Genomic DNA, 13,839 nt, shown 5'->3' with positions numbered 1-13,839 from the left:
GGAGAACGGGAGCTACGGGTAGTAAGTACTGTGTTAGTAGGTGACGCAAGCACCCAGATGAAATAAAAATACATTTAATGAAACAAAACCCAAAGATGTTAAAATTCTGCTACTGTAGCTGCCTACCTAACATCAACAGGCAGCACTAGTAGCGCAACAATTAAAAATAGACACCAAAGTAAAGTTCCTGGCGATCATAGCAATCTGACTCCCCCTTCTGTCTGAACTTGGAATATTCCTGTTCGCGGGCTTGGGCCAATGACCCCGAACCAGGTTGTTCTGTTCTGCGTTGTGTACTATTCTAATAATTTTAAGTTTGATGGAATAACCTTTTTAACTCTCCTACACAGTTACATTCACCACTGTGTGAAATTAGATAAGATATGAGATATAAAATATATATGGTAAAGACCAAAGCTATAATGAAATACTGTAAATGTGATATTCAATGAGTGTATAATTAGACTTCCTCTACAGGGTCTTGCCGAAGGACTTTGAAACAGTTGATTGTTGAAAACATCCTCACCAACAGGGAGTGCTTATGTGGTTTCTCCTGTGGTTGAGAGGTGGAGGAAAGATCCTTCTGTAGTGGAGACTTGGCAGTTTCTGCTGCCATGTTGGGTGTTGGAGACAGGAGAGATGGTTGACATTAGCATGATTTTGTGTCCATCAAACAGTGTCCATCAGGCATTGGTAGTGGAATTATACAAACGCCTAATAGGCTTGTGTATTAACATTTTTAACTGTTTACACAATTTATTTCAAATTGATCCAAGAACAGAGGGGGGCTCCAGAGTGGTGCAGCGGTCTAAGGCACTGCATCTCAGTGCAAGAGGCGTTACTACAGTCCCTGGTTCATCTGGCCGTGATTGGGAGTCCCATAGTGCGGCACACAATTGGCCCAGCATCGTCCGGGCTTGGCCATCATTGTAAATAAGAATTTGTTTTTAACTGAGTGGCCAAATTAAATAATTTTAAAAAATGAATGGACTTAAGTATGCAATAGTTATCCTCGTGGGGAATCTTAGCCTGGTCCTGTGCTGCCTCTGAGGCCTGGCTGTTCTGGTTGCTCTTCTTGGACCACTAATTGTTACCACAAAAAATACAATGTTAATTGCTAATATTGTTAGTACATTTCTGAAATATTTCTACACTTCACATTTCTACACTTCTATAGGTTTAGACATGATACTCAAATTTTACCTATAGCCATCATGAGGTTGCTACAACCTGGCCTATGAATGAACATTTACAACGTAGGTGCACACAAGTCAAGAGAGAAATTTGAGGTGGCAAACAGTGACACATGGACAGACAGTGACACATTCAATACCGCCTTGCACACTGCCTGCATCTAACTGATCTAGGGTGTAATCATTAGTCCAACAGTTGCAAACGAGAGTTTCTATTGGACAAATACAGGTATGTTTATCCCTGTTTCGTTATGTTTAAGACCACGGCGTTGCAGTGTATTTGGTTTGCATGAAGGAAATTGCACTAAGTTACTTCTGGTGGCCTGGATCGGAGGGAAGCATTGAGGAGAAAGTGAAAACATGTTTCTCATGTCAGAAGGTTCGAAACGTCCCTCAACTTGCACCTCTGGTGGCCAGAGTTAGCCATCATGAGGTCTACAACTGCTGAGAAGACCATCGAGAAGCTTGGAGAAGTGTTTAGTCGGTTCGGATTGCCACTCCAACTCGCTAGCAACAACAGACCGCAGCTGGTGCCCCAAGAAATGGTTCATACAGGTGAATGGTGTATCACTCATCTACCAACAGGGTGGCAGAATGGTTGGTATAGACCATGAAACATCTCATAGTCAAGCGACACCGCACCATGCTTGAACAGCTTCCTGCGCTACAGGAACACCCCTCACACAACCACCAAATCTTCGCCTGCATTGCTACTCATGAAGAGAGAACTATGCACAAGCTTCGACCTACTCAAACCTACGAATGCAGAGGAGACAGTGCGACGTCAACAAGAATGTCAAGTCAAATGTCATGAACTGAGCGCAAAGGACAGAAATCTGAATCCGGGAGAAACTGTCTTAGCAAAATTACCTCAAAGGACCAAAGTGTGTTCCTGCCACAGTCATTGCTCAGACTGGACTTGTGTCCTACATTGTCCAGACTGCAGAGGATGTCATCTGGAAAAGGCACACAGATTAGTTACTGTTGAGTAAAGCAACACAGACAGAACCACAAGTTGTCCAGAACTTTTACTGGGTGACACCCTGACCCAGCAGTCATCACCTAGGGGCTCACAGTCACGTTCTCGGGACACTAACTCATCCGCACAAGTGTGCGATGAGACTGACACAGGCTACTCACATGCCTACACCTGTGTCAACACTACAGTCCAAATACGTTGTTGACCCAGATGACACTGGGCCAATTGTTGCCGCCCTATGGGACTCTCAATCACGGCTAGGTTGTGATACAGTCTGGAATCAAACCAGGGTCTGTAATGACACCTAGCACTGAGGTGCAGTGCCTTAGACCGCTTGCCACTAGGGAGCCCTAATTGCTTATGTTGAATTGGAGAGGTATGATAAACATGATGTCATAATTGATAGGACATCTCCAACTGATAATGTACTGTACAAGCAACCAGAGGAGACATGAAAAATGGTCCTTTGTAACTGTACAATTTGTTTGAAAAGGCCTTTAATACCAATGTAATACCAATATCTAATAAAGATAGATAGATCTTTGTATATTCGCAATTATAGCGTCTGTGACAGCACCATTGAGGCTTAGTCAATTTTCTTCTTCACGATTGGCTGATCCCTCCTGATGACCCGGTTGGACATGACTCCAACCGGGTCACCAACAGGGATCAGCCAATGAAGTTGGAACTCCCACCCAGTTGACTACATTAAAATGGTGGAAGCCCTCAATGGCACTGCCCATGCTAATACAGTTTTTCAGCCACTAGAGCCTCTTTCATTCTCTGTTTAAAGCAGAGCACAATGGGACATGTGTATGGATATTTTGGATAGCTGGTTTCAAATCAGAGGCTTATACCGATGTAAGATCTCAATTTGTTGCTGAATGTTCCTGCACAGCAGGGAATGAAAATGTGTACTGTATTTTATTTTTAAAAGGCTTCTAAAGTTTGTGATTTCCACTTTCAAATTTCAGACTTGATTTGTCCTAACAAAAAATTTACCAACCCCTATTAAAATGGCAATCAATTATAATCCACATAATAATTCACATTTCCTGTTGCTGCAGGATTATTTTCCTGCTGTGAGACACTGGTAAAAATTAAGACCCTACACCTGAAGTTTCTAACAATACAAATAATTGTAAAATAACAAGAAGAAATATATATATGTATATGTGCAATTGAAGTCAGATGTTTAGATACGCCTAAGCCAAATACATTTAAACTCAGTTTTTCACAATTCCTGACAATTACTAGTAAACATTTTCAGTCTTAGGTCAGTTAGGATCACCACTTTATTTTAAAATTGTGAAATGTCAGAATAAGAGTAGAGAGAATGATTTATTTCAGCTCTTATTTCTTTCATTACATTCCCAGTGGGTCAGAAGTTTACATACACTCAATTAGTATTTGGTAGCATTGCCTTTAAATTGTTTAACTTGGGTCAAACGTTTTGAGTAGCCTTCCACAAGCTTCCTACAATAAGTTGGGTGAATTTGAGCCATTCCTCCTGACAGAGCTGGTGTAACTGAGTCAGGTTTGTAGGACTCCTTGCTCACACATGCTTTTTCAGTTCTGCTCACAAATTTTCTATAGGATTGAGGTCAGAGCTTTGTGATGGCCACTCCAATACCTTGACTTTGTTGTCCTTAAGCCATTTTGCCTCAACTTTGGAAGTATGCTTGGGATCATTGTCCATTTGGAAGACCCATTTGCAACCAAGCTTTAACTTCCTGACTGATGTCTTGAGATGTTGCTTCAATATATCCACATAATTTTCTTTTTCCTCATGATGCCATCTATTTTGTGAAGTGCACCAGTCCCTCCTGCAGCAAAGCACCCCCACAACATGATGCTGCCACCCCCGTGCTTCACGGTTGGAATGGTGTTCTTCGGCTTGCAAGCCTCCCCCTTTTTCCTCCAAACATAACGATGGTCATTATGGCCAAACAGTTCTACTTTTTGACCAGAGGACATTTCTCCAAAATGTACGATCTTCGTCCCCATGTGCTGTTGCAAATCATAGTCTGGCTTTTTTATGGCGGTTTTGGAGCAGTGGCTTCTTCCTTGCTGAGCGGCCTTTCAGGTTATGACGATATAGGACTCGTTTTACTGTGGATATAGATACTTTTGTACCTGTTTCCTCCAGCATCTTCACAAGGTCCTTTGCTGTTGTTCTGGGATTGATTTGCACTTTTCAGCACCAAAGTATGCTCATCTCTAGGAGACAGAACGTGTCTCCTTCCTGAGCGGTGTGATGACTGCGTGGTCCCATGGTGTTTATACTTGCGTACTGTTGTTTGTACAGATGAACGTGGTACCTTCAGGCGATTGGAAATTGCTCCCAAAGATGAACCAGACTTGTGGAGGTCTACAATTTATTTTCTGAGGTCTTGGCTGATTTCTTTTGATTTTCCCATGATGTCAAGCAAAGAGGCACTGAGTTTGAAGGTAGGCCTTGAAATACATCCACAGGTACACCTGCAATTGACTCAAATTATGTCTATTAGTCTATCAGAAGCTTCTAAAGCCAGGACATCATTTTATGGAATTTTCCAAGCTGTTTAAAGGCACAGTCAACTTAGTGTATGTAAACGTCTGACCCACTGGAATTGTGATACAGTGAATTATAAGTGAAATAATCTGTTTGTAAACAATTGTTGGAAAAATTACTTGTGTCATGCACAAAGTAGATGTCCTAACCGACTTGCCAAAACTATCGTTTGTTAACAAGAAATTTGTGGAGTGGTTGATAAACAAGTTTTAATGACTCCAACGTAAGTGTACTTCCGACTTCAACCGTGGATATATATGTACATATTTCACTTATAATTCACTATATATATATATATATATATATATATATATATATATATATATATATATATACATATATACATATATACATACATATATATATATGTGTATGTATTTATTTATATATATATGTATGTATGTGTATATATATATAGATATACAGTACCAGTCAAAAGTTTGGGCACACCTACTCATTCAAGGGTTTTTCTTTATTTTTACTATTTTATACATTGTAGAATAGTAGTGAAGACGTCAAAACGATGAAATAACACATACGGAGACATGCAGTAACCAAAAAAGTGTTAAACAAATGAAAATATATTTTATATTTGAGATTCTTCAAGGTAGGCACCCTTTGCCTTGATGACAGCTTTGCACACTCTTGGCATTCTCTCAACCAGCTTCATGAGGTACTTTGTTTATGTATAATTTTGTGTTTTTGTTTTTGTCGCACTGCTTTGCTTTGTCTTGGCCAGGTCGCAGTTGTAAATGAGAACTTGTTCTCAACTGGCCTACCTGGTTAAATAAAGGTGAAATAAAAATGTTTTAAAAAAAATGTCACCTGGAATGCATTTCAATTGGAGTGCCTTTAAAAAGTGTATTTGTGGATTCTCTTTCCTTCTTAATGTGTTTGACCCAATCAATGTTGTGACAGGGTAGGGGTGGTATACAGAAGATAGCCCTATTTGGTAAAATTCCCTATTATGGCAAGAACAGCTCAAATAGGCAAAGAGAAACGACAGGCCATCATTACTTTAAGACATGAAGGTCAGTCAATGGTGAAAATTTCAAGAAATTTGAACGTTTCTTCAAGTGCAGTCGCAAAAACCATCAAGTACTATGATGAAACTGGCTCTCATGAGGACCTCCACAGGAAAGGAACATCCAGTTACCTCTGCTGCAGAGGATAAGTTCATTAGATTTAACTGCACCTCAGATTGAAGCCCAAATAAATGCTTCACAGAGTTCAAGTAACAAACACATCTCAACATCAGCTGTTCAGAAGAGACTGTGTGAATCAGGCCTTCATCATCAAATTGCTGCCAAGAAACCACTACTTAAGGACACCAATAAGAAGAGGAGACTTGCTTGGGCCAAGAAATATGAGCAATGGACATTAGACCGGTGAAAATCTGTCCTTTGGTCTGATGAGTCCAAATTTAAGATTTTTGGTTCTAACCGCCGTGTCTTTATGAGACACAGAGTAGGTGAACAGATGATCTCTGCATGTGTGGTTCCCACCGTAAAGCATGGAGGAGGAGGTGTGATGGCTTGGGGGTGCTTTGCTGGTGACACTATCATTGATTTATTTAGATTTCAAGGCACACTTAACCAGCATGGCTACAACAGCATTTTGCAGCAACACGCCATCCCATCTGGTTTGGGACTATTAGTGGGACTATCATTTGTTTATTCAACAGGATAATGACTCAAAACACACCTCCAGGCTGTGTAAGGGCTATTTGACCAAGGAGAGTGATGGAGTGCAGCATCAGAATCACCCGACCTTTACCCAATTGAGATGGTTAAGGATGAGTTGGACAGCAGAGTGAAGGAAAAGCAGCCAACAAGTGCTCAGCATATGCGGGAACTCCTTCAAGACAGTTGGAAAAACATTCCTTATGAAGCTGGTTGAGAGAATGCCAAGAGTGTGCAAAGCAGTTTCTCTAGAGATAAATCACATCCATCCTTAACTTGGAGATGTAGTGTGGTGTTGTAGTTTCCAACAGTCCAATATGCTACATAGTTTAGTGCATAAAAAGTGTTAATTAACTACAATGACCATATGACCATTTCATTGCGCATCTACTTGTCCCCTTGTTTATTTTATGCCTGCTATGGAAGAAGTAGAAGAATGCGCGATCGTGAGGTATAGAGAACAGCTGTTGCTTTGGGAGGTACTGTATCTCTACCTGAAAATACATGAGCTAAGTGATTGATAGTTGGTATTCAGCAGTCATAAATGTATGACTTCTTTACAAAATAGTGATTTTGTCAGACAGCATATGCAACAGCTCTACAGAGATGAGATGATGACAAATGTAATATTCACAACATCTGACATATTTTATTAAAGTAAAGACATTTGAATAAATGATGGTTAATTAAGTGATGAGCAGTAATGAGCAGTCACTACCATCATGGGACTTGTATTAATTGTTTACGCTGTATTGTTACAGTGTTCAACCCAAATAATGGAAACCGAAATCAAAAACCATGAGTTTTTTTTTTTTATCGAACCCAAACCGAACCAACTTCAAAAAGCAAAGGTGCAACTTTCACTGGGGGCAGGAGGGTTTTTTAGGACCATGCGGACGCCTCTGAACAGTCGGGATGGCTGTGTGGGGTGTTTATCTGACCGGATAAAAATAATAATAATAACAAATATTATGTCCCCCCCATTTCTAAAACCAACTAACAAATAGCACTAATTTCTCAGCACTAAAAACCACAGATGCATTCTTTGCCCCTACCGTGGCTAGAAACCTACATCTAGGCAAATGTCCTCAGTGCAACTATGTTGATGGACATGGAAATACTTTCTTTTGCCAAGCTTGTACAATGTTTTTACTTTACATGGCATTTGCATTTGTAATAATGAGGTTAACAAAATGTCTAATATTGCCGTCAAAACAAAGGGAAACTGTGGTCTTCTTTTGAGTTTGCAGATCCTGCAGTGTGTGAGTATGAGGCAAATAGGCTGTCAGTGGTTAAAGGTGTGTTTACACATGGGGCACAATCTGGGCCTCAAATGTCACTGTGGTTTTGGTAATGGATAGAGAATGGAAATTCAGCCCAACAGTGTTAGCAGCAATAATAACTTCGGGAAGGTTTCTATATCGACTGTCCACCACTCATGGAAAATGGAGCAGAAGATATGTTGGAAAGATTTTAGTACCCTGATGTGCTCTTGTTAGAAAATGTGTTTTCCCCTCAACATATTCTAATCGGGATTCCCCTTCGCCCCTCCCTCAAAAATCAAGACAAAACAGATAAGATAGAAAAAAAATTACCAGCTCTGATTTACATTGCTTTGACTGAAAGGTTAGCCACAATCTGACAGTTGCACAGATTTTAAGTGTGTGGTGTCTCTCTTAAAGTAAAAAATGAAAATAAAATTAAAAAGTAACACAAGAAAGTTACATAACAGTAACAAGGCTATATACAGGGGCTACCGGTACCAAGTCAATGTGCAGGGGTTCAGGTTAGTCGAGGTAGTTTGTAAAGTAACTGTGCATAGATAATAAACAGCAAGTAGCAGGGGGGATCAATGTAAATAGTCCGGGTTGCCATTTGATTAATTGTTCAGCAGTCTTATGGCTTGGGGGTAAAGCTGTTAAGGAGCCTTTTGGTCCTAGACTCGGCACTCCGGTACCACTTTCCTTGCGGTAGGGAACAGTAGTGACTTGGGTGACTGGAGTCTTTGACAATTTTTGGGGCCTTCCTAGTATATAGGTCCGCCTGGTATATACGTCCTGGATGGCAGGAAGTTTGGCCCCAGTGATGTACTGGGCCAAATGCACTACCCTCTGCAGTGCCTTACAGTCAGATCCAGACCAGTTGCCATACCAGGCAGTGATGCAATCGGTAAGGATGCTCTCGATGGTGCAGCTGTAGAGCTTTTTTAGGATCTGGGGACCCATGCCAAATCTTTCCAGTCTCCTGAGGGGGGAAAGGTGTTGTTATGCCCTCTTCACAACTGTCTTGATGTGTTTGGTAGTTTGTTGGTGATGTGGACACCAAGGAACTTGAAATTCTCGACCCGCTCCACTTCAGCCCCGTCGATGTTAATGGGGGCCTGTACGTCCCTCCTTTTCCTGTAGTACACGATAAGCTCCTTTGTCTTGCTCACATTGAGGGAGAGGTTGTTGTCCTGGCACCACACTGCCAGGTCTCTGACCTCCTCCTTATAGGCTGTCTCATCGTTGTCATGATCAGGCCTACCAGTGATCACAAAAGAGTGATCAAAATAAGATTCTACTCCTGTACACTCATGCAGTTCATTTCAATATAAAGCTAACTCTACTGTAGGAAAAAACAATCTCAAAATGCAAATGTTCCTTACTTCATCACTGGGAAAGATGCAAAACCATCCACATTCCCCTCCCTCTCTCCCTCCATTCCACCTTCTTTCCACTCCACCCATCCATCCATTCTAATATAAAAATAGGTAGAATGCCCATATTTCCAGTTCAGGGCTGTTGAGGTTAAGGTATGGATGTGTGTGGTGGTGTGTGTGTCGTCCTGGGCTGGTTGGTACTGATCCTGTCTGGCCACCAGCTGACTGAGGGAACCGGTCTGCAGCTTCCAGGGGACTACTCCATCTCTGGTCTCTTTCCCCTACACAAGTTGGCCCCCTCCAGCTCCAACCTACCAGACATGGGAGCCTGTAAAGAGTAAGTACAATAGCAAAGATCTCACAAGAGGACATGTTTTGTTAATCTATTTCCCTGGCCTTTTAGTTAATTTTAGAGAATCAGGGAGTTATTGGGACTTGAGTCAAACACTTTCTTTATATTATAGATTTATTTTGATTCTGCTTGCAATCAATTCTCTCCTGTTCAGAGGCAAATTTAATAAACATGGCTATCATTTGATACAAGCCATGAGATTCGCTTTGGAGGAGATCAACAACGGTACCAAAAACCAGCATCTTCTCCCAGGGGTATCACTGGGTTACCAGGCGTATGACACCTGCAATCAACCAGCCAGTGTGCTGGCCACTCTGGCCATGCTGGCCCAACAGTACCAGAGAACTTTAGGGAACAACACAGGTGGTGACCAGAGGGCAGTGGCAGTGATCGGGCCTGATAGTAGCAGTTACACCTTCACCCCTGCTGCAGTGCTGGGCTCTTATCTAGTGCCACAGGTACAGTGTATGATCGGTCACCAGTAATACTAATGCTAATATCTATTCTCTCTAGACTAAGTATGGAATACAGTTGTGACCATTTGTTTTAGTCTTCTTTTGCTCTTCCTTTTGATCTTACTTGTTTTTTCAAACCTATTTATATATGTAAATATTTATTATATTCTATTCATATTTATCCTATACTTTATACTTTGCCCTCCTCCTCTTCTTCTTCCTCCTCTTATTTATTCTCCCCCTCCTCCTCCCCATCCTCCTCCTCCCTCTCCTCTTTCTCCTCCTCCTCTTATCTGTGATATTTTTCCTAGATCTCCTATGAAGCCTCTAATGAGATGCTGAGTAACAAGCTCCTCTACCCAGCCTTCTTCCGCACCATCCCCAGTGACAAGAACCAGGTGGACGCCATGGTCCAGCTGCTGGTGCGTTTTAACTGGACCTGGATCGTTCTACTGGGCAGCGACGACTCCTACGGCCTCCAGGGCATAGAGAGTCTCTCCCTTCAGGCTGCTCACTTTGACATCTGCATCGCCTACCAAGGGGTCATCCCCGAACTCACCTCCGCCAACAACCAGACCATGAGGAACATAGTCAAGAACATTTTGAAGACCAAGGTCAACACTATTGTCGTGTTCTCCAGCAAGACCAAAGTCAGTCAGTTCTTCCCGTTTGTCATAGAGCAGGGTGTAACTGGTAAGGTGTGGATAGGGACAGAGGACTGGTCAGTCACCACTCTAGTGTCGGGAATACCAGGTATTCACACCATTGGGACTGTACTAGGCATCTCCATCAAATACACAGCAATAACTGGGTTTGAGGAGTTCGAAAGCCATGCTGTTCCAAAGTTACTTAGTGGCACCTCCAATGGCATGATGGACCTGAGTGTTGAATGTTTGCAAAATACGGACCTCTCCAGCATGGCAGCAGAAAACTTATCTTTGGGGGGCTATGACATCAAATCCTCTTATAATGTTTACAAGGCTGTATATGCTGTGGCACATGCACTGCATCAAGCACTTGGTTGTGGCTTGGATGAATGCCAAAAGTCTGAAGTGCTACCTTGGCAGGTTAGTGTTTTCAAAATGGTTGTACTGTAGTCAAAAAGCCTGCTCTAAAGAAATCGAAGTCCACTATACACTTGAACGTCATGTACTATTGGAAATCAACAGTAAACCATATTTACTATCACAGGTATGTTACAGTCATGTTTAGTACATGTTCTTTGTCTTCTGTCTATCCCTCAGCTTCTGCCACTGTTAAAGCAGGTGAGATTCTCTGTTGGGAACTCCTCTATTTACTTTAATGAGAACGGAGACCCGCCCACAGGATATGACATCGTGAACTGGATTTGGAGGGGAACAGAGTGGTCTCTCCGTGAGGTGGGCTCTTATACTGCAGACCCCACTGACCTCACAGTGGACCCTGCTCAAATTGAATGGGGTAGTGACGACGGATACACAGGAAAAGTAAAGGCTCAGAATTACAGCATTTGCGCAGTAGTATTATAATCATATCCATTGTCAGATGAAATTGCAGAATAGTTTTTGGGTACTATAGAAATAGAAAGAGAAAACCCTGGTTATAGGTGGACGAGGAACATCGGTGTGTGTTTCTGGGTGTGTCTAGGAGGTGCCTCCGTCGATATGCTCCCCAGAATGCCCCAAAGGACACAGGAAGCTGCAGACGGGACAACACAAGTGCTGCTTCGACTGCCTGGCCTGTGCTGCTCACAATTTCCTCAACAAGACTGGTGAGATTACAGATTACACCAACCAGTTGTCTTGTATGCCCATCCATTGTCCAAGCCCTGTCTGTTGACTAACATTCCATTTGTACTGTTTGAAAGTGTCCAGCAGGTGGCATATGTTGCCCTTCCATAAACTACCTCCTATGGCAGGTGGTAGCACTAGTTTTCAAGTTTCAAGTTTTAATGTCACATGCACACAAGTACAGTAAAATGCCTTTCTTGCTAGCTCTAACTCCAACAATGCAGTAATCAATGTAATACAAAAAATAACAAGGTACAACTAAAACACACAATATATAAAAACAAAGAAACAAGAAGAACACAATAAAGTAAGCATACTGTATACAGGGTCACTTCCAATACCATATTTACAATGTGCAGGGATACTGGATTGATAGAGGTAGATACAGTATGTATCAGGGTAAGGTGACTAGGCATCAGGATATATGATAAACAGAGTAGCAGCTGCATATATGATGAGTGTATGTGAGTGTGTTTAGAGTCAGTATGTATGTGCGTTTTATGTGTGTGTGAGCAAATTATGGAGTGAGTGTTTATATGTGTGTTGGAGTATCAGTGTGTGTAGTGTGTAGGGCCCTTTGTGTGTGCATCGAGAATCAAATACAAAGGTCAACTCAGATAGTTTGTGTAGCCATTTCGTTAGCTATTTAGCAGTCTACTCGAATAACACATGATGGGAATACGATCTCTGATGGTGTTGTAATCACTGCTATCCATTCAATTATGGGGATGCTTTTAATCTCAATGAATTAATGTAGCTAAACCCCTTAATCTTTGGAAACGTGGTACTATAGATATTGAACTGACCCCAGCATTGATGTTATGGTATGTCACTCTTTAGGATCCACCCGGTGCCAGAAGTGTGAGCTTTACCAGTGGTCCCCAGCGGAGAGCGAGGTGTGTCTGGATCGGACGGTCCTAGTGCTGGCCTGGGACGGTCCCCTGTCTATCGCCCTGCTACTCCTCCTGGCTCTGACCTTGCTCATAACCCTGGGGACAGGGGTCATCTTCCTCCTCAACCTGGGCACCCCTGTGGTCAAGTCGGCCGGCGGGCACACCTGCCTGGTGATGCTTCTAGCCCTAACCGTCGCGGCTGCCAGTGCCCTGTGTCACTTTGGCCTCCCGTCTCAGACTGACTGCCTTCTCAAGCAGCCTCTCTTCGTCTTCAGCTTCACTGTGTGTCTGGCTTGTGTCACCGTCCGTTCCTTCCAGGTAGTGTGCATCTTTAAGCTGTCCTCCAAGCTTCCTCGGGCCTATGATACCTGGGCTAAGAACCATGGGCCTGAAGTCACCGTCCTCGTTGTTTCCATGACAGTTTTGTTGATCTCTGTGCTCCGTGTTACTTTAAACCCCCCGTACCCCTCCCAGGACGTGGACTTCTACTCCGACAGCATTGTCACGGAGTGTAGTAACACCCTCTCCTCTTGGGCCATGATAGAGCTAGCCTACGTCTCTCTGCTCAGCACGCTCTGCTTCTCCTTCAGTTACATGGGAAAAGACCTGCCAGCCAACTACAACGAGGCCAAGTGTATCACCTTTAGTCTCATGATATACATGATCTCCTGGATCAGCTTCTTCACCATATATTTTGTTAGCAGGGGGGAATTTGCCATGGCCATGCATGTGCTGGCCATAGTGTCCAGTGTGCTCGGTATACTCGGTGGTTATTTCATGCCCAAGGTCTACATCATGGTGCTGAGGCCCCAAATGAACACAACGGCCCATTTCCAAAACTGTATTCAGATTTATACCATGAACAAAGACTGAAAGATATGTTTTCATCATAGATTTTGCGTTTTGCATTTCTGGATACTTATTCCCAATCCATTGTATGGCTTTAAAAATGACATAGTAAATGTTGCTCTGCTCTTAGCTGGTAGAAAATACATGTTGCCCTTGCACATTTAAGTGTATGTATAACCTTCTCTAACATGGTTGTCATGTAGCTTTGATAGCTTTTTAAAGCACTTCTTTTTAAGTGTGTGTTTTTACTGGGGGGAATTGAGAAAACCAAAGCTAACCTTCTTTAGCTGCAGCTGGTGTTGTGGTCTTTCTTCAGTGTCTGTGTGTGACATGTCTGGTCTCCAAAATGTGGATCGGTATAAGCCTCTGATTTGAAACCAGCTATCCAAAATATCCATACACATGTCCCATAGTGCTCTGTTTGAAACAGAGAATGAAAGAGGCTCTAGTGGCTGAAAAACTGTATTAGCAT

General features: G+C 42.4%; 1 protein-coding gene across 1 annotated transcript; it reads left to right on the top strand.

Annotated features, from left to right (window-relative positions):
* Positions 1-5,196: 5,196 nt before the first annotated feature.
* LOC139367344 (taste receptor type 1 member 1-like) lies at positions 5,197-13,391 on the top strand (the record flags this gene model as incomplete). The annotated part of the gene is made up of 7 exons (XM_071105549.1): positions 5,197-5,218; positions 9,239-9,386; positions 9,556-9,859; positions 10,168-10,923; positions 11,101-11,322; positions 11,483-11,606; positions 12,466-13,391. Coding segments are annotated over 7 exons (2,502 nt in total), but the record flags the coding sequence as incomplete, so codon positions are not given.
* Between the last annotated feature and the right edge of the window lie 448 nt (positions 13,392-13,839).

This window comes from Oncorhynchus clarkii, chromosome 16, assembly GCF_045791955.1.
Source record: "Oncorhynchus clarkii lewisi isolate Uvic-CL-2024 chromosome 16, UVic_Ocla_1.0, whole genome shotgun sequence".
In the NCBI taxonomy this organism is placed as follows: Eukaryota; Metazoa; Chordata; class Actinopteri; order Salmoniformes; family Salmonidae; genus Oncorhynchus; species Oncorhynchus clarkii.
The sequence above is the reverse complement of the archived record's forward strand: the minus strand, read 5'-3'. Positions and strand labels throughout refer to the sequence as shown.